Source organism: Numenius arquata, chromosome 14 (genome assembly GCF_964106895.1).
Source record: "Numenius arquata chromosome 14, bNumArq3.hap1.1, whole genome shotgun sequence".
In the NCBI taxonomy this organism is placed as follows: domain Eukaryota; kingdom Metazoa; phylum Chordata; class Aves; order Charadriiformes; family Scolopacidae; genus Numenius; species Numenius arquata.
In genome coordinates, this window is record NC_133589.1 from 18767862 (window position 1) to 18787655 (window position 19794).

Here is a 19794-nt window from a genome sequence, read left to right on the forward strand (position 1 = left end):
ATCAGGTCCTTTGGGAAAATCAAGCCTTATTTCAGTGTTTATCAGCTCACAGGTCATATGCTACCAATAGAGGGACCAATGCAGATCGATAACTGGCCATCACCTCAGAGCATGGGCAAAGGACTGTGTTTGTCTGCACCCACCAACATAGACGTGCATAAGATCTCACAAGGAGTCAGCAATTTTAGTAGTAGGGAAAGATTATCCTTTGATAAGGGGTGATTTCCCCTCCTCAAGATATTACTTACAAGTTGACATAGTATTAAAATAAATTACAAATGAAATAGCTTTTATTTGTTTGGTTTGAATTTTCTGGGATTTGGGTAGGTAACCTCAAGATTCCTGTTGCTACAGATGACGGCAGTGAGCCAGAATTCATGCACATATTTCAAAAGATGATCGTCTACATTCAGGAAAAAAAAACACCACCAAGCCCACAACTTTAATTATGCTATTCTGTCTTTCATGGCAATTCTTAAAAAGCTACTTTTACACCATGTATGACAATGTTGTCAGCACATTCAGTACCTAAGGGAGGCTGATTACAGTTAGGTTTGCTCTTCTCCTGGAACTGCCACCAGGCACAGGCTGACCAGAAACCCCATCACCAAGCAAGTTCGTGAAGTCAGGTTTCTCTACGCACTGACAGGATGTTTCCCTCACAAGATGTGGTGGCTACCTATGCAAAACCAGAGTTTTTCTTATAATCGCTACTTAAAAGAAATGCTAGCTTTTTAAGTTTTAAAGTGTTTTAAATAGCTCCAGAAAAAAAAATGTGAGTGCAAAATGGAGTTATGCTACCGATGGCTAACGACTAAATGCTATCTCCTCTCACTAGTAAAACACAGAGTAAATAGTAAAAATCTGATTACACCCCGAACGCGCACCGAAGAGGAGGGACTGAGGACACAGGCAGAGGGACGGGCCCGCCTGCTCCCCCAGCGACTCCCCTACTCGTGGAGCGGCGCCTGGCGCGGGCGGGAGCCGGGCAGGCCACCTCGGCGCAACACCACACAGCAACGGGCCCCGCGGGCCCGCCGCAGCCCTGCAACACCCAGCCGCCGCGCGCCCCCGTAGCCGCACCGGCGAACCCGGCTTCTCCCGCCACCGACCCCGCTTCCCGCACGTCGAGCCGAGAAGGCGCTGGCCAAGCCGCTGAGGGCTCCCGGGGCCCCCTGCCCACTCTCACCCGGCTGCAGCCCCGCAGCACAGTCCCGGCAGGGCAGGCCAGGCCGCGCTCGCTCCGAGAGGCTTTGCGTTACCCCTGACAACGGGAGAGCCCCCAGCGGCAGCTCAACGTTTCCTAACGGGAAACTCCCGACCAGCAGCCGAAGAGTGACGGAAATACCCGAAGCGGCCCGCGGGCGCGCCGGAGAGAGGCGGAAACTGCCGAGCGCCGCGGGACCCCGCCGGGCCAGCAGGGAGCGTCTTGCCCGGGCGCCCGCGGCTCCGCGCCGCGGCTCCGGCGCCCCCGAACGGCTCCTGGGAGCGGGGCTGAAGGGCCTGGAGGCGCCGCCGCCCCGGGGGACGTTACCGAAGGAGGGCTGCCCCTGCCCCGATCTGTGGGCAGGGAACCACCGCCACGCCGCAGCACGCACCCGCGGGGCTGTGGAGACCCCTTATCACAGCAGGCGGCCTTCAGCATTCCCTGAAGGGACCTGCGAGGAACAAGGTCTAACGGGGGTGACGGACCCCCGGCTGCCTGGGAACCCAGGCTCCTCAGGCATTAAATCCCCACTACAGCTGGGCGACCCGGCTGACGCTCAGTGAAATAGAAACGCCCATCATAGCCCTGTGTGATTGCACATCCCAGAGCTCGTTAGCTCTTTCAGCGCTTCTGTGGGAAAAGTGATTTGATAACTTCTTAAGATACTGGCCAAGTTTTTCTAGTATCATCTAAGTGAAGATAGCCGCACTCCAACCCCCCGGGGCGGTAGGCAGGCCCAGCTCCATCTCCAGCACTCAGCACTACCAGGCCTGCTCCAGCCTCACCAGCCCAGCACCACTGGAAGGAGACTATTAAAGACCCAATGCTCGCACCGCTGTCAGCTCCACAATCGCCTGTGACTCCTCCGCACTGCCACACAAAGGGATGGAAAGAAGCCACACCTCTACTACAGTTGTCACCAACAGCTTCCGCGTGCGCTGACTTACATTGGCTCTGGCCATGTGTAACACGTTGTGTCATTTATGTGGTGTTTCACGCTGCTTCCCTTCAAGTATGCAGCAACTACTGGGACCCTTCTGACCAAAAAAAGGTCAATTTTGTTAGCAAGTAGGAGAAAGTACTGGGTGGGAAGCAGACTGCATTAAAACGTGCTGCATCTCTTCCAGAATTTAAAGACAGGCGCTCAGTGGGGAGGCAAAACACTGGCTTTAGACCTTCGGGCTACAAGCTCAGCAACTCCCTCTAGAACAAATTGTTTTTTGAGCAGCAGACCTTACAAAGTCCTGTTTCCTGTAGCTTTTTATCTCATGCTTTAATTAGCCATTACAAGGCATCAGCTCTAACAAAGTCATTTATGGCATCTCTTCTCAGTGGATGCCTGGACACAGCACCATCAGCTCACTCGGGGGCCACTCCCAGAGCAGAGTCAGCACTTCATTCCTTGGATCAGCCCAGCTGACTATTTTCACTGTTTGTGCCCATAGTATTTTTGAGATCATCAGACGAAGCTGTGTATTTGAGCAGACCACATGCGCAGATGCCTTGTTTTCTCAGACAACCAGGCTAATGAGGAAACTATTGCAACTACATAGTACAATCGAGTCAGAAACACATGGCCAGCAGCAGCCTCCAGCAATCATCTAGCCTATCATCCCTTTCTGGGCTGGAATAAAAGTCTAAAAACCCACTGACTGTCTCTGCTCAAGTGACCATTTTTACAGCTTTCATAATTGCCTGGTTCAACATTACACAAAATTTTGCCAATAACTACATACCCCTACTTGTGCGGGCTTAGCTGGAAATTAAAGCTCCCTGCCCTCCGGATAGTCAACAGAGAAGCCCTGCTGTAAAGGGTTTATATCCCAAATAGACAAATGAACAGGGCAACCCAGGATCCTGAGATGTTCCCTCCCGAGTACAGCGCTCATAAAAGATGCCTAACAGCTCCAAGTCCCTGAAGCCCCAGGAGAAGCAAAGCACAAGCTTCAGCAGTGCAGATGAAATGCACAGTGCATTTTATCCCTCCCTCTCAGGGCTTGACCCCAGATGCTGAGAAGAAAAAAAAAAATAAAAAAAAAAATTGCATGATTAGGTGCTTCCTATTTAGTAAGCCATAAAGGATTAACAAAAGAAGCCTGACCTTCAATTTAAATCCTCTTACCTGAATAGGAAAGAACTGTTTTAGTAACACAAAGATCATCCATTACCCTTTGCCAGCTTAAACAACTTAAGAGCCTTTTGAGAACAAATGAAATGTAGTAACTTCTAAGTAACCTAAAAGGAAAATACAAGACATTAGTGTAGTGATCATGTCCATTAGATGCAAAATTAAAAGTACCTCAACATAAACCAGAACTGTTAACTTTGTCCTTCTGCCAGAAAGTTCCGTGTTGCTTGCTCTGTTTCTATTAAGCGTGTAATTTGTTATTCATACCTTAAAATACACAGGATGTGCAACAAATTGAAGTTAATGTTCTTGCCCGGCCTAGAAAACCATAGCAACAAACACTAAAAAATTATTTGTGTTTTGTGCAGGTCTGCCAAAGCACGATCATGGACCCTCCCTATTATTAAAAAAGAACGAATGAAAGTTCAAGTGTCTCCACCTACCCCCTGCCCCTCAGCTCTTGTCCAACTCCTTTTCATTCAGTCTTTCTTTCACAAACATTTACACACATGAGCAATTTCATACCTTAACAGTCCACTTGAGGCAATGGGGCTATCCAAGTATATAAAGTTATTTACATACAGAGAGAATGGAAACCTTCCACTCTGAGCTCCTTGGGGCACTGAACATACTTTCATGTCTCTGCACAAAGCACCATGGAAATATATGGCACTTTAGACACAGAATGCATTATTTCCTGAGAGTATTGTTAAATTTAGCTGCGGTCAAGCCAAGTGGCAAAAATAAGCTATATGATCTCATGCTTCATTATAACAAAACTGCAAAATACTCTTCTCTACAAAACCACTAATTAAGATGTAGATTAAAATGCAGAGCTCTACACTGGAAGCAAGACCATTAAGCAATTTGGCTTTTTTATTTACAAATTGCATTTATAGCAATACACTTATTTACTCACAGCTATGCTTTACAGCACATTTATAGATGATGCAGAGCCCAAGGCACGTTCAAGTTGAGTTAACCATCATAACATAATTGCTTGCACCACTCTCCATGGGAGCCCAATCTTCCAGAATTTAGATGCCATCATAAAGTTTAAATTGTTAAGACATTAATTTCTAAGCTACAGCTGATGAAGATTTTCCTTAGAAGGCAGCATTCTTTCCTGCTATGATAGTCACAGTTTTAAGAAAAGGATGATCTAATGTTCTTTCCACAAAGAATTTATTAAGGGAAAAAAAGAAGTCTCATGCAGTACCAGTTGTAAGGTTTTTGGAAATCATTCTTCCTAGTAGCTAACCACATAAACATTATCAGTGAACAATCACTAGAAAACAGGCCATAACATTAGGTTAGCAAATGAAATTCAACCTTCTTTAATTCAGTACATCACTGAATAAAGCTTCTTAATCCTAGTCACAATTTATTTAAAAACAAGACAAACAGCCCACTTAAAGGTACCTACACAATTGCAAACTGCAAGACAACTAGAAGTTGTGAAGACACTAGGCCTTCCCACAAAGTTTCACATTTGTCATTTCATGTATGTTATTTAGAACCTGTATGAACAATACTTATTGACATCTTTAATTAGTAAGAAGCGTGTTGCCAAGCAAGCTGCTGAGGCAGCAACTGTGTCAGCGCTCTGAGCAGAGAGCCCCCTCAGCAGCACAACATGGCAGCCTGGCCCCCGCCAGCTGCAGTCGGCAGGGCCCTGGCACTCAGCTACACTCCCTCGCATCACCTTTCTCCTTCAGAACTGCCAAAAAATACAGAACTAGCAAGAATCGGTAGGTTCTTTCGTCAACATCGAAAAGCCACCAGGCCCACACCGTGGCTCTGTACTGATGCTCAGTATGGAATCTGCAACACCGGGAGATGCCTCCTGCCTGCCAGTTCTGCAGTCCAGGAAGGCACAAGGAGCTCTAGCGCTCAGTTTGGCTTGCCCTCAGTTCCAACGGGCGTAAAGCAGCGGGAGACGCGGGTACAGCCACGGGGGCACCTCACGGCTTCCCCCACCAGCACGAGGCCCAAATTCTTCAAAACCCCAGCACGACGATCACCCCGCCCACCCTGTGTGGTGGAGCCACCCGCTCCCGGAACTATAAATAGAGCGCCGTATGCAAATCAGCGGCACCTGACCAATGGAATCCTGGGTCACGCCTAGGGACCGCAGCTACACAGCCCTCAGTTGGTCTTTCTCTTAGCCAATCAGCAGGCAACTCTCGGGTTTCGTCTCGTCCTCTGACGGATACCAGGTACCGCCTCTTCCTCTATGTAAGGCTTTCGTCACCCACCCCGCGTCGCGCTTTGTTTGGTTTGCGTTGGGGCCCCGGCCCCGCCTCCCGCCTCGCTCCGCCTTGCCGCGAGCCAATGGGACGCCTTATTTGCGGCGCCGGGGCGGGGCGTCCTGGCGCGCTCAGCGGGGTCCGCGCGCTGCGTTCTGCCCCGCCCCCTCAGCCCGGCGCAGGCTGAGGAGGAAGCGGAACCGCCGCCGCCGGAGCTCGCCGCGGCCCGCTCCAGCCCGGCGCACCGGGCAGCTGCGGCTCCGCCTAGGGGTGCTGAGGCCTAGCGGGCAGCCGGCGGTGCCGGAACTGCGATCTTGGAGGAGCCCAGGGAAGAGAGGTCGTCTCGGTGGCCGGGAGCGGGGCTGCCGCTGCCGGCAAAGCTGGGAGGGCCGCTGGGGTCCGTGGCGGTGGTGGGGCGCGCCGGCCTCCTCCCGAGCTGGCGGGTCGGGGACGTAGCCTGGGCGTGCCTGGAGCTGCGGGTGCCGGAGGAGCCGGGGCAGCCGCCGGCGGGAGAGCTAGAGTGTGGAGGCGGCGCGGCGGCATTGATGCAGCAGGTGAGGCTCCGTGGGGCGGGGAGGGCCGCGGGGTGTGCGTGTCCCTGGGGACCCGGCCCGGCCCTCAGCAGGGTACGGCGGCGCCGGGCTCTGCCGGGAGAGCACCCGTCCCCTGTGAGGGGAGCTGGGCTGTGGGAGGCGGTGGAGCGGAGGGCCGCGGTAGGGGGCTCTGGAGGGGCAAAGTGGCCAGGTGGAGGGTGTTTTCCCTTCGGGAGGAAAAGGAAAAGCAGGTGGGAGGTGAAAGCGAAAGAGAAGTCAGCTGAAACGGGCGAAGGGGTGCGGGGGACGCTGCCAGGAGCCAGCTGCGGGCAGGGGGGACAGGTCCTGGAATTTGCTGTCCTGGTCTGGTAAGTAACTGTTCCCAAGCTGGGTTTCTGTGGTGTCCCCTTGCTCGTTGCTGGGGGATGCCAGTGGCTGCAGCGTTCAATTTGCGGTAATAAGACTAAACTTGAAATCGAGGAGACTTAAGCCTTACTTAAGTTTTTGAGCACAGGCTGTCAGGGTTGGAAGACTTCTGTCCTCGAAATCACTGAAAACACTGTAGTTTTTCTTGTGTGGAGAACAAGTCTGGGTTTGTAGTTGGGGACCTGCCAGGTGAATAGTTAACCAAGTTTTAAAATAAGTTTAGATCCACAGTTCAAATCAGTTTATTGAGCATTCGCAAAGAACGGAACGTTGCCCAACGTGATTTGGAATTGGCAGATTCAGTAGTTTAGCTGAAAATCATTAGAGGGAAAAGTATGGTTTTAATAATAGGAATGCAATCCGTGAACTGTAATCACACAAATATTGTATGCCATATAACGCTGATGCATCTTGTTTATTTTAAACCACGTTGTTCTGTTGTCAGCCTAATCTGTAGTAATTCTGTTCTTTATTTGTGATAGTCAGAATTTCCTTCTCTTGTTGGTTTTTATCTTTTCCCATAATTAAAGTTGGACTGTGGCTCCTGCACTGGTGATAAGGCAGCTGCAGTGCAACTGCTCTTCTTTCTGCTTTGCTGTAAGTGGTTTCTTTCTTGGAAGTGGACTTATTTTGGATATGGTGTCAGTAGTACTTTTATACTTTTTTAGGAAAAAAAAAAAAGTTGTTGGGTTTCAGCAGATAATACAATCGAATGCCTTAAGCTTTTGTGTGTGTATCTGGCTTTTTGTTCCAAGTATTTAAAAAAAAACTTTAGAACTGAGAGGATTTAACGAAATTTGACAGAGGGTGAGCGGTCATCCCAGCGGCCGGTCCAACCGCCAGGTTTGGAATTAAAGTTGTTTTGCGAGGCCTCACGGAAAGCCCAGGAGCGCTCCTCCACCAAATGATGGATTAAAACTTTTTTGCCTGGCCCGGAGGCCGCAGGGCGGGCGGAGGCGAGGGCCCGAGGCCGCCGCAGACGCCTGTGGGGTCCGTTGCCCTTCAGTCAAACAGAAGACATGGTAGCGGGGGTCGGGCTGGCCGGAGGAGCCGCGGCCCGAGCTGCTGACAGGGCCGGCGGGGAGCGGGCGCGGAGGCCCGGCCGCGGTGCGGGGCGATGCTCAGGGCGGAGGGGGCGGCCGGGCCGGGCGCTGCCCCGCGGGGAGCGGTGCGGGGCTCCGGCGGGGGCGGAGGGGGGGCTGGCAGCCCCGGTAGCCTCGGCCAGTCCCAGCCCCAGAGACACACACACGCACAGAGAGGAGGAGAAGCCGCCGCCGCATCTGGGAATATGAACGCCCCCCCCGCGGCAGGTCGGACCGCCTCGGCTCCATGGTGAGGAGAAGGAAGAGCCCCCCCGGGCCCGCGGAGCCGCTGAACGGGTAGGATGGGGCGCGAGGGGCCGGGCCGGGGCTGCCCTGCTCCGCGCCGCTCCGCTGGGCTCGGCGGCTGCCGTTCCTCTCGGCGGCTGTCGAGCGCTTCCACACGCCCGAGTTTGGCCGGGCGATTTCTCCGGCAAAGGCGGCCCGAAGCCCTTCGGGAGGGTGCCGGAGTGCTGCCGGGGGAGCCCGGCCGCTTTTTGGGGCGGTTTGGGGGGGGTTCCGGCGGGGCTTTCCCCCTCCCGCCCTCGGCACAGGTTGTTGGGTCGGGACAGCAAACGAAAGGGGATTTAGTAACAAACAACGGCGGCCATGTTGAGAGGAATTTCTGCAGCTAAACTTCTCCCCTCTCAGCCCAGGGATTTCTCTGCCTCTCTGCGGGGCTCCCTGGCCTGACTTTGTGTCCCCCTCTTTTCTCTCTCTCCCCCCCAACAGGATGACAGTGAAACTGGGAGAGAGCAGCGGGGAAGACGGGGTGAAAAAGCTGGGCAAGAGAACAGGAGGAGATGAGGAGTCCCTGGAAGAAGAAGGGGCAGGAGGAGGAGGAGAGGCAGCTCCAGGCAGCAGCAGCACAAAGAAAGAAGAGAAGATTATTAACAACAACCCAAACAGCAGCCCCCCACCGAACCCTAGCTTATCGCAGGCCCCGGCTTCCCTCCAGCCCTCCCACAACCAGGACCAGCATCATTTTCTCAGGTCCAGCGTCAGACCTCAGAGCAAGAGGCTGAAGAAGGATTCCCAGGCATCCTCTTCGGTTGGCAGCAGCACTGCTGCAAAAGGCAAAGGTACTGTGTCTTGGCACCTGCAAAACAGGTGGGCAAGGGGGGTGGCAGGGTGGGGGGGTCACCTGTGGGTTTGGAGGTTGTCATTCTCCTCCTGTGGATGACATCTTTTGTTTGGCTTTGGGGAAGGTGTTTTGGGGCTTGTTTCTCATAGTAGCTGAAATCTTCTTTGTGTCCCAAGGCTTCAGCTTCTCTACTGTCCACTGTCCTCTTTGCATTTGGAGAAATGGGGGGCTTGGGAGTGTGTAAGGAGGGGGGAAAAAAATCTTCATTATTGAAGCAGACCTTTAATTCCTGTATTTCATCTCTCTTGAGTTTTAGGAAATTCCTGTATTTTGGTTAGGAAATTAGACTCTACTCTGTGTAATCAGGTGGCTGAGCTCTGAATTCTGTTCTTGGATAATAAAATATTCACTGTGTGCTAGTTAAAAAAGGGAAAAAAAGCAACCCACAAGACATTGGTGATTTCCCCCAATTATTTCTATGACCAGTTTACCCAGAGAACTATTTTGGAAATGGCTATGGAATACATATATTGACATAATTGTTTCTAAGGTTTTGTAAGAGTCCTGTATTACTGTTGCAGAACAGTTTGGGCATTTCCATGTAATTTGAGTTTTATTAAGATTGTTTTGTATACACCTGAATGTCTGTATGTACACACATAGATGCACACACTTTTTTCACTTTAGCATTGTAGATAAAAATTGGATTTTTTTCAAAAGTCTCTCTTGAGTAGTGAGAAGACAGCAGGGATATTTGATTATCTTGGTGCTATTGTGTGTGCTCAGCAGTTACTGGGTGACACCTGGCCCCACAGTTGCACTGTACTTGAGACTAATTTTGGATGTCTTGTACAGAAGCACTCAAATGTTATTTTCTGTTAATTTTTGAGCAAAACAACACTCAGATATCTTCGACATTTATAATAACAAAGTTTACTCTTGTCTGTTAAAACGAAATAATACTCCACGTAGCATATATGTGTCTTGGAGATTTCCTCGCTCTTTGGTCCATCACAGTGGTATGCACACGTGGGACATCAGGTAAACACTACAAATTTTGATGGTTTTGTGTTGCAGTAATAAAGCAGTGCAAATTATGATATTTTAGTTACTGCCGTATCACAAAAAAATTCTTTAACTCAGTTGCTTGGTGGTTAGTTTATATAATTGACTACAGTATTTTTTTAATACCTTAGTAAGTCCTCTTTAATCTCTTAAACTTTTTGTTCTAAGTGAAAAACTCGTATGTGTGATGTTGGAGGATAGCACAGAAAGCCTGTGCAATTTTTCTCCCAGTTGCATTAAACGGATGGAATGCCCAGGAGTGTTTAGCTATAGATAATTGTTTCATTGGTTGTAAATAGTATTCCAAAGAAACACCTCCTCGCATTTAAGTTGACAAGTTGAATATATGCATTTGAAATTAATCCATTGCTTTGAAAGTGTATACACGCGTGAACAAAATACATGTATCTTTGTGCATGTGTATATTCATGTTTCTATATTTGTCCATAGACACTTATTTCCAATTTTAGAGCAGCAGAATGATTTTTAACTAGGTGTATCGACACAACTGAAAAGCAAACTTTGTTTATTTTGCAATTCAGATTCCAAAACAACCCTAATAAAATTATATACAGAAAAAAATAATATTCAGTAATCAGTCATAGATAGTGCTTGTAATCACTGTACCTGACTATGTTGTCAGGTTTGGGGAAACCGCTTAAATCATTGCGGGTGACAGTCAGTGGTAGAATTATGGTTGTGCTTTCACTTTATGAATTGTAGGACCAGCCTCAGCTCGGCCCAGCTAGTTTTGATGTGAATGCATTAAAGTTGATTTCTCTGATACGTTTGAGATTATAACTGTCAGGTCTTGGAGAACAGAGCCACGGAGTGGGATCCTTTCTGATTTGAGTTCTTTACATTCAGGGCTGCGTACTGAGAGGTTCTCCAGGCTTGTCTGAAGTCTTCCTAATGGAATGTCTTGTGATCAGAATTTGTAGGGCTTTGCATTCTGAGTGAAGTGTCTCTCAAAGCTTCCGATAGGGATATAATGGAAGGGTGAAAATTACTAGTAAAGATCGGACTCAGATCCTTCCACTTGCTGTCCCACCAACTTTCTCCTCCCCCTGTAAGTATAAAAATGATAAAAAGCTCGAATGCACGTGCTTCGGATCAGCTCAGAAAACTGGAAGCTTTTCCATTTTGCGTGTCACCGCCGAAGTGATAGCTGCAAAGGTAATTTTAACACTGGCCAGCAGGAGTGTCTAGACTGCACTCACACTGGTCCAGTGAAACCAGAAACTTGTTTTTTTGTCATAGTCTTTCAATAATGCTATGTAACCCTTAAAATTTTATTAAGGTGGTACTGCTTTTAGAATCTGTGTATTCTTAAGTGAAAACTCTTCCAAAGGCTATCATTAAGGAGTGTAGTCAATGAACTTAATTTCCTTCAGATTGCAGTTACTCAGCAGTTGTTGGCTTGTCCTTATCATGCCTTTAAAAAAAGTTTTGAAAATAGTATTTTTTCCTGTCTGTTGCAGGTCCCTTTTTACTTTTAGCATTTGTGCTTTTAGGGTGCCTCACTGTAGCAGACAGATTATTGATGAAGTAAACTTTACTGTAAAGTGTACGAAGAGTTTGCCTGCTCAGCAACTGCTGACTTTTCAACTTTGATTCAGGGAAGATTGTTAGTAATAATTTTCAAGTTCTGCCTAGTAGAATGTATGAGCGTATTGCTAATTTTCAGATTACCCTGATGTAATCTTTAATTGCATCTTTGGATTCTGTCTCTTGCCTTTTGTGTACTCAGTTGCACTTTTGCGTTTAAGGCAAAAATAGTGACATAAAGTTTGAAAACTGTTGCACTTCAAAAAGAAAATATGTCTTGAATTGCTGAAAGATTTATCAAATTTCCTGCGCAAATATCTAAATCTACACATTATTTTTTTTTAGAATGATTATTATTTTCAAATGTTGGTCATCTTTTTATTGTATTTTCAAGTTCATACTCTACACCTTTTTCACCTAATGCATTCCTTTTGAAGTAGGAATGCTTGGAAGTAAGTCTTTAAGTAACTTGCATGAAATCAGAGGAGCAACTTGAAGGAATAGTGGGGTCGAGGCAGTTTGTTATGAGAGTTCAAAAGCAGGGAGTTTATTGAAAGAGAGGAAGCAGACCCATGTAAGGTTGCTGAAAAAGAGGTACTTCTGAGAGTTTACTTCTCAAATACAAGTACACCACATGGTTGCTGAGCACAGGTTTATAGATGTGTTTTGGGGCTTTTTCCCGTGAAGTGTGACCATATGTCATATATGCAAGTGTATATTGTGACCATATGTCATATATGCGAAACCATAAAAAACATATCCAGAATACACTGCTGTCCTGTGCTGTAGGTTTAGTTTGAACTAGAGTAGAGTGTTCCCATTGTCATGTTTTTATCCATTTCCTGAATGCAGACTGAAGTCAGGAGGAAATTGTAACAAAGTCTAATGGTGATGAGCTGAAGCTTGAAGATGTCTTTCACGCCATTGCTCTAGATTTATTCATAAAATATGTAGAATGGCCCAACCAAGTATTTGGATTTCTTTTGCAGTAATAAGCAGTTCTTTCTTGAAAAAAGAAGTTTTCAGCTGAAAGCATTAATTGAACTAAAATGCTGCATCTTATGACATTGTATAAAACTTGCTAGGAAGCAGTCCAGTTTGTGGAGTTTGTAGCAGTCTAGTTTGCTTTTCCACTGAAATTGCATGTCCTGTATCATGTCAATTAAAGTAACTACTGTCATCTGCTGTGGAGGGGACGTATATACCAAGGTACCTGATGTATGTACTTACAGTAAAATCATATCATATCTTCCCAAATTTGCAGAATGTATTGTAAACTTCATTTGAAGTGTCATTCCTCTGGCATTATTTCTCTAGGACATGAATGACTGTTTAAAACTACTGGCACGGTCTTTTGTTCTAATAGTCTCCTTAATTCTGTCCATCTTGTTTATTCTTGGTATTTCCCCTTCCATCCTACCCTGACATGCTTTCATTACTTCTTTGCCGTCCCGTTTACCGAAGTCCTCCCTCCCTCCCTCTGAAAGTGGCTCAGGACCAGAACTCTGCAGTATCTCACCCTGCACCACAGTAGGAGGATTTTTTTTGTGTGCCCTATGCAGTAGGTACCGAGCTTTGAAAGGTGCCTGCCTGCAAGGCTCCATAACCCTGTAGTTGAAGTGGAACTTCATACTAGGCTTTATGGGTGTTTTCTAATGGAAGAGCAAGAGAATAATGATTTACTGGAAATGGGGGAGTAACCAAATTTATAATGTACTACGTTTATTTTTTACAGCTATGCTTGGTTAGCTCAGATACTGCTGCATTTAAAATGTTATATATTAAAAATATACTGTCTGTAGAAAAACAAGCATTCAGTATAGTTCTGTTTGTAGACTCGCTGTATATGTTTTAAACACATTCAACTACATCTTGTCTAAATAATAAGAGACAGAAGAAGCTGGACCAGTCTGTAGCCTTGTAGGACAGTTGCCTGTTGTGTTTAAAACTTTGGATGTTGGTTGATAACAAGAACACTATATGGTATAATCATGCAATATGGCATAAGCTGTCCTAGTTTTACCCTTCTTAGGAGTCCATGCTATTTACTGTGGAGGCATATGAGATAGAAACTTGTTTTCCAGTTATAATCTTAGTACTCAAACTTGCAGGGAACACGCCTGCCTCTCTCCCTCTCTCCTCTATATTCTCTTCTCAGCTACAATTCTTGGAGACAAAAGCAAATTGGATCCAGCCTGCAGCTTTGTTGGGTTATCCTTCCATGGAGCAAGTGGCTTCACTTAAATTCCTAAAGCACACGCTTCAGGGATCACCTGATTCATTTCTTCACTGATGTGGTATCTGCCATTAGAAAGATACGTGGCTAGAAATGGGGCTCATTTACCCAGCGATTGGAAAGAAGACATCTGTCTTCCACTGGTTTTTCATTAAAATTGAGTGCACACTCATTGAGGAATGCTCTGCCATGAGAATATCAGAATGCATTGGTGGCTTTCTGGAAAGTACAGGTTGTAGCACCTTACCCTGCTCTCCTGGCAACAGGTGTTTTGATGCACGTTTCGTGAGGCAGCTGAGCACTAATGCAAGTTTGTGAGAATAAAATAGTCACTTGAAGGTGTTTTCTGGTTTGGCCTCCTTAATGGTAATCTTTACCAAAACCACTTTTGAAGGTGATCCTGTGTAGTTTAGCCTTGCTGTTGGTTCCTGTAGAACCCAAAAGAGAAGAAAGAATGTGCTAAAGGAAACTTTTGGGCATGTTACAAGTTGGTATTTGCATCCAACGCTCTGCAGAGCGAATTTAGCATCCTAACGCTCCGCATTTGGCCTGTGGCACTCAAAAGTCTGTGAAAGTACCGTCTCATTTATAAAGATGGATGGTATAACCACCCTGATGGATGTTCCACCTACAGTTGGCTGGTGCCTCCTGAAGAAGTTGAGATTTTGCAGGCTAAGCCTGTAGAACACCAATAAGAGAACCAGCCTGTGTGTTGAGGTACTCGGGTGTAGTGGCGATTAACTCTGGGAATTCCAGCTTCTGTGGATGTGGGATCTCTCACAGAAGATATGAATCAGCTGGCATGTAAAAGCTGCCAATGGAAAACAGAAAAGCAAACACTAGGATGCTACGTAGAGCCTGGAAGGAAGAACTTCTTGTGGCTGTAGCCATGATAAGACACCGATACTATCAGCAGCTCAGTTATTTGATATGCAGTTTTCCATTTTTTGTCATTTTCATATCAGATTTTTAAATTCCAGTCTTTAAATCCCTTTATATAAATTTCTCCAAGTGTTTGTGTTTTGATTAGAACTACAAAGAAGACACCTTATTCTACAGAAAATGTAGTTTTGAGATTATGTTAATGCCATTCACGGATAAATGAAATTCTAGTAACGGGTCATATAGATGGGTAGAGAACACTGGATAAAAGGAATGAATAAGTTTCTCTGAAACATTGGTGTTCTGATCTGTGATATTGTTGGAGGTTACAGTTCAAAATACCGAGTACAGGAACCTGATGTCTTTGCAAACTGTGGGTTGAAAGCTGAGTGAAAATGCTCAGAACTTACACATCCAAACTCGCTGCTTCGTACCTCTTGTGCAGGTGCTGGTGCTCCCGTGTCCTGGAGCAAAGGGAAGGAATTGTTGTAGCTGTAACTGTGTGGGTGTCCAGTCCAGTGGCCAGGTGATGCAGGATAAGTAGACAAAAAATGAGCATCTTGTCTTCGTCTCGTCTTGAGTGATCTCCTTTTAGAAATTATTTTACTTAGAAAAGCCCCTAAGCAGATTGTTAGAGTGAACCCCCTCCTCTCCAGCAGTTCTGCAGCAGTGATGGTATGCCTGGCCTCAATGGACCTTTTTGTTTTAATGTATTGCTGAAGTTTTAAATGGTCTAGTGTTGGGAATTAATGGTGATCATCGTCTTATCATTAGTGAGGGGATGTTGTTAGCTCTTTTGTGTGTTACAAGAATCTCATGCAGTAAGATTGAAAGAATAAATTTATGGGGTGTAATTTAATGATGTATGACTATTTTCACTTTTGCCTTTTATCCTGAAGTGGTTTATAATGCCAGGTTTTAGAATATACTGCATTCTGTTGCCTTCCGGAGATCCAGTAAACCCTGAGGTGCATTGTGGTAACCCAGTGATAAATATTACCATGCACAGTAGTAAGAAAGTTTGTGCAAAGTTTAGAGCAAACTCCGTAATTCCTGGAAGAATTAAATGGCTTATGAGATCTCTGTAGAGGTGGCAGGGTATTAGAATTTTTAAATCTTCATGTATAATACTCTAAACAGTTGTCTGGGTAGTAATTTATTTGTGTTTTAAAACAAGATAAATTGTGATAAACTTCTCAGGGTTACAGCTTGTCTTGTAGAATAGCAAGTATATATAAAAGGAACAAAAGAGCCATTATGAGCTACATATCCTTTGTAGAAGTTGAATCAGTGGAGTCCTTAGCATAGGTAGAACTGTTCATGTCATATTTTAGATACAACAAGGAGGAAATCTACTGGACTTTATTGGAATTTAAAGTTCTCACCGATACTTTTGCTTCTTACGCTTTTTGACAATGAAAACTTAATGAGTACCAAGTGTACTGTACAACTTCAGTAAATCCTTAGTAAGATCTGAACTTTAGGCATCTGCCTCTAGGTTTTTACTTGAGTATGTATACAGTGATGTAAAAATATAATCCCAATCTCCCAAAAAAACCCAAACAAAACCAACCACCCAACAAATAAACAAGCCCCCTAAGCCCCCACATTTGTGGTTCCTCTAAATGATTTCTCAGAAAGCTAGAGGTCTGTGGTCGAAATAGTAACTCAGGAATAGATTCTCTAGCTATCCTGTGGTGAAGGAAACCTTGTGCGTTGGGAGCTAGTGGCAACAGGAGATTGTAGATTGAGAGTGAGGACTGATGTGATTGAATTCCCCCTTCTTGACCGAAGATTTTAAATATTAAGATCTGTATTTCTTTACCATGCAAATTGTGATATTCCAACCTCACATTTGCAGAATAAAGAAGCAATTCTGTATCTTAAAATTGTTGGTTTTCTTCACGGACATCTATTATAAAGAGCTTGGGTTTTTCTTATGGTTTCATTTTTTTAAAGGATTTACCTTCATAGTACCAGAATTAAATTTCTTAACCTTCAATTGTTTTCTCAGTGACTGATGAAGGCTTTAGGAAATAGAGAAGCTGTTGCTTTGAGGAGTTGGTTTTAAGTCCATTTCCTTTTAGACGTCCAGTTCTTTTTCATGTTTTGCCTTATGTATTTCCCTGTGGTGACAGTAATTTTCTTCAGAAGGATCAAATAGTCATTCCTAGAAATAAAAGAATCATTAAGCTTAAAATGGTCATAATATCGTATTTTATATCAAGTAAATATTTATTTCACGTGGGGAAAAAATGTACTTTCGCACATCATACTTTTTTCAAGTTTGATTTCAAATGTTATTTGTCACTTGAACAAACAGCTTTTTTAGGATTTGGAGAAATACGTTTTTGTCATCCAAAGGAATTACTTTTAAATTGCAACTGAATAGTTACGCTTAAGATATACATAGAAGTCTTTCAAGTCTCTAAGCCATAGTAAGCCTCTAGCACTTGATTCTTCTGATACTCTTTTTTGAAATAATATTAGGATTATCAGACTGGGACATCCTGGTTCTTGAATGGGATACGTATATATATAGAAACACTGATTTTGTTAGGTAATCAAACTGCTTCATATAATTGAATTGTAAAAGATGACAACTTTTTAAGACTAAATATGAAAGAGAACTGTGCTAAGTATATAAAAGTTTGGGAATCTAGTTGGGACTGCTGTATTGTACAAGTTGGATTTATAAGCAAATAAACTAAGGCAAACCACTTTATCGTGACATAAACCACAAACAATAAAGGACAGTAACTGGAGAAATGGAAACTGTAAGAGGCATTCTTTGTAATGAGCAATGTATGTTTAATGTTAAAAGGATTCTGCTTTATTAAGTGCACTCCTGCATTGATAAGAGCATTCAAATCTTAAGTAATACTTCTTAGCAAAATTGAAGAGAATACATTTTGGAAATGCAGGTTACTGAGAATGGTTACATTTTCATGGAAAAAAAATGGAGTGCACCTTCTGGGAGGTCTCCCTGGTTTCTGGATTAACATTCCGGTAATCCATTACAGTGTCAAACCAAGCATGATGTTTGGTTTGGTTTCTGTTGTGAATAAATCGCAGGTTTAAGGTTAGTTGATAATGTTTTTGCTGATAAAAATGTCTTTGAAAGACTAATCGTTTCAGAGGTGATTAAAAGAAAAAAGAGGCTTTTTCTTCTGAGTTAAGGTGAGGGAATGGAATCTTACTCCATTATATGTAGCTCTCACCTTCCTGCAGTTTCTCCATCCCATTTTCTTCCCTGTCCCTTGTTTAGATAAACAGCAAATTCTCATTTTATTGGGCTTTATTATTATTTTAGTATTTCTATCTTTGTGGTTTTTTTCTGACCCATGTTATTTGGAGTGCTGATAACTGACAAAGGTACAATCAGGATTATACTTCTGCACCTTTTTCCAGAAGCCACACCAGGCTTTGGGGAAGCAGAAGGGGTTGGGACTTGCCATCCTTGGGCTGAGTGTCAGAGATAGTGCTCTTTATGCTGGGAGTCAGACTCTTGAGAACACGTTGTCACGCAATGAACTAAAGTAGACATCTTTCAGTCCTTCTGTTAGCACAGTTATTTTGGAGGCAGTACGATCAAGACCAAAGACAAGGGTATGACATGACATATTTTCCCATGGTCGTTAGTTTGCTTTATTGGTGATAGCAATGTTCAGCATTGCTCAGAAGTTCCCCTTGGCCGCAGAGCCCAGCAGTGTATCAGCATTAGAGACTGTGTTGTCTTTTAGAGGTTGCTTTGGTATATTCCAGTTTATCTCTGGAAATAAAAAATTAAGCTGTTGAAACCTTGGTTTTTTGGTCTTTGAGATTTTATTTCTTTAAAATAAACCCTGTTATTTGCCTATTGTATTTCAGATGAAATATCTTGAAAAAATACCTGATGTAGATGGGAGTGGTGAAGAAGGAGGAGATTCTGAGTTCTTCAGTTTATCTCTGTCCATGAATCCTCTTGACTTAATATTCACTCTGGTCATGTTTTTTTGCAGCAGCAGATAATGGAGGGACGGCATCTGGTGGCACATCGGGAATTCCTTCCAGCAATCCTACTGGGAATTCCAAGTCAGCAGCAAGGAACCTGGGCTCTTCAGCTGGAGAGAAGGAGGAAGGAAAGAAGGTCAGGCGGCAGTGGGAATCGTGGAGCACAGAGGACAAAAATACTTTCTTCGAGGGACTGTATGAGGTACGTGTAGAGGAAAATCAACAAGCTTAGATGACTTCATTTAGTATCTGGATATTCCTAAAGAAGCTTGATTCAATTGAGATTTGCAGGAGCAACAAAATGCGTAAGTAAACGCATGCATTTGTTTGCCCGTGCATGTGTGTCTGTGTAGTTGGCTATAACCCACCTGTCAATCAGAGCCATAGTTCAAAAGTGTTGAGCTTTTTTTTTGTTTTGAAATATATAGGAAATATTTGTGAGTTTCATTAATGAATGTTTATAATAATTTAAATTATTTTTCAGTTATGGTTCTGTTGCAAATGAGACAAATAATATCCCCATCTCAACTTTAAGAAGTGACACACTTGTGCTGTAATAGTAGCAAACAAGAAAATATGTTCTATTCTAATAAGAATTGTAGGCACTGTCTAGTCTTTTGCCATGAAAATGTTTGTAGTAGGGTTGAGAGACAAAGAAAAGTTAGATCATCTTACCTTTTATCTTGTATGGTGTATATGATGTATTCCTGGCTGTCCTGTTCTTACAATTACTTTAAGAGCACTTCTGTTATGAAAATACATACTAAAGGTGAAAATGGAAGAAGTGGTGGTGGGTTTTCTTTGCATGTGTGCATCTTTTTAAAAACTTTTTTTTTAGCGGTAAGCATGATTCACATGTATGTATTTTCTGGACAAAATGAACATTTAGGCACTGATTTCCTTTCTTAACTCCTCTGACTTGCAGTACTGTTCCTGGGAATCATGTAATTTTTAAGTCCCTTCATCACTCAAAGAAAATGGGGGGGAGGGCTTTGAATGCTGAGGAAGAAGTTTAAAAATTTGCTCTAAGATGGATTTGGGACTTGGTTTGTTTGGTCCCCCACTTCCATTCATTTTGTGCCGCTACCTTTCAAAAGAGGTTTCCACACTTTGTATTTAAATCAGCTCCAACCTTTCTTGAATCCTAAGAAACTTTGTAATAGCAGGAGCTCGGTGGTAATGTATCTAAAATTAAATTTTCCTCTTTTGAACTCCAAGGATTTTATAGGAATTAGCTGGTTTTAAAGGGACACTTAGGTGTCTCATTTTTTATTTTTACCCTGAGAATAAACTTCTGAATGACGTACAGAGTAAAAACGTGTTTTCTGTAAGAAGTTCTTTATTTTTATTTTCCTTTTATTATT

The 19794-nt window shown here is 44.3% G+C and overlaps 2 protein-coding genes across 3 annotated transcripts in view; one reads left to right on the forward strand and one right to left on the reverse strand.

Moving 5' to 3' along the window:
• Positions 1-1267, reverse strand: part of IFT140 (intraflagellar transport 140) — an 87817-nt gene extending 86550 nt beyond the window's left edge. The window contains exon 1 of the mRNA XM_074158802.1: positions 1190-1267. The gene's annotated coding sequence lies outside the window, so the exon portion shown is untranslated. The remainder of the gene's footprint in view (positions 1-1189) is intronic.
• Positions 1268-7831: 6564 nt separating this feature from the next.
• CRAMP1 (cramped chromatin regulator homolog 1) overlaps positions 7832-19794 on the forward strand; it is a 49858-nt gene continuing 37895 nt past the window's right edge. Inside the window, exons 1-3 of one of the 2 annotated variants that reach the window (XM_074158513.1) lie at positions 7832-7875; positions 8355-8704; positions 18439-18632. In XM_074158513.1, the coding sequence (XP_074014614.1) occupies positions 7832-7875; positions 8355-8704; positions 18439-18632 (588 nt within the window). Of the gene's footprint in view, positions 7923-8354; positions 8705-18438; positions 18633-19794 lie in introns of both variants that reach the window. The other variant, XM_074158512.1, reaches the window with a different exon arrangement.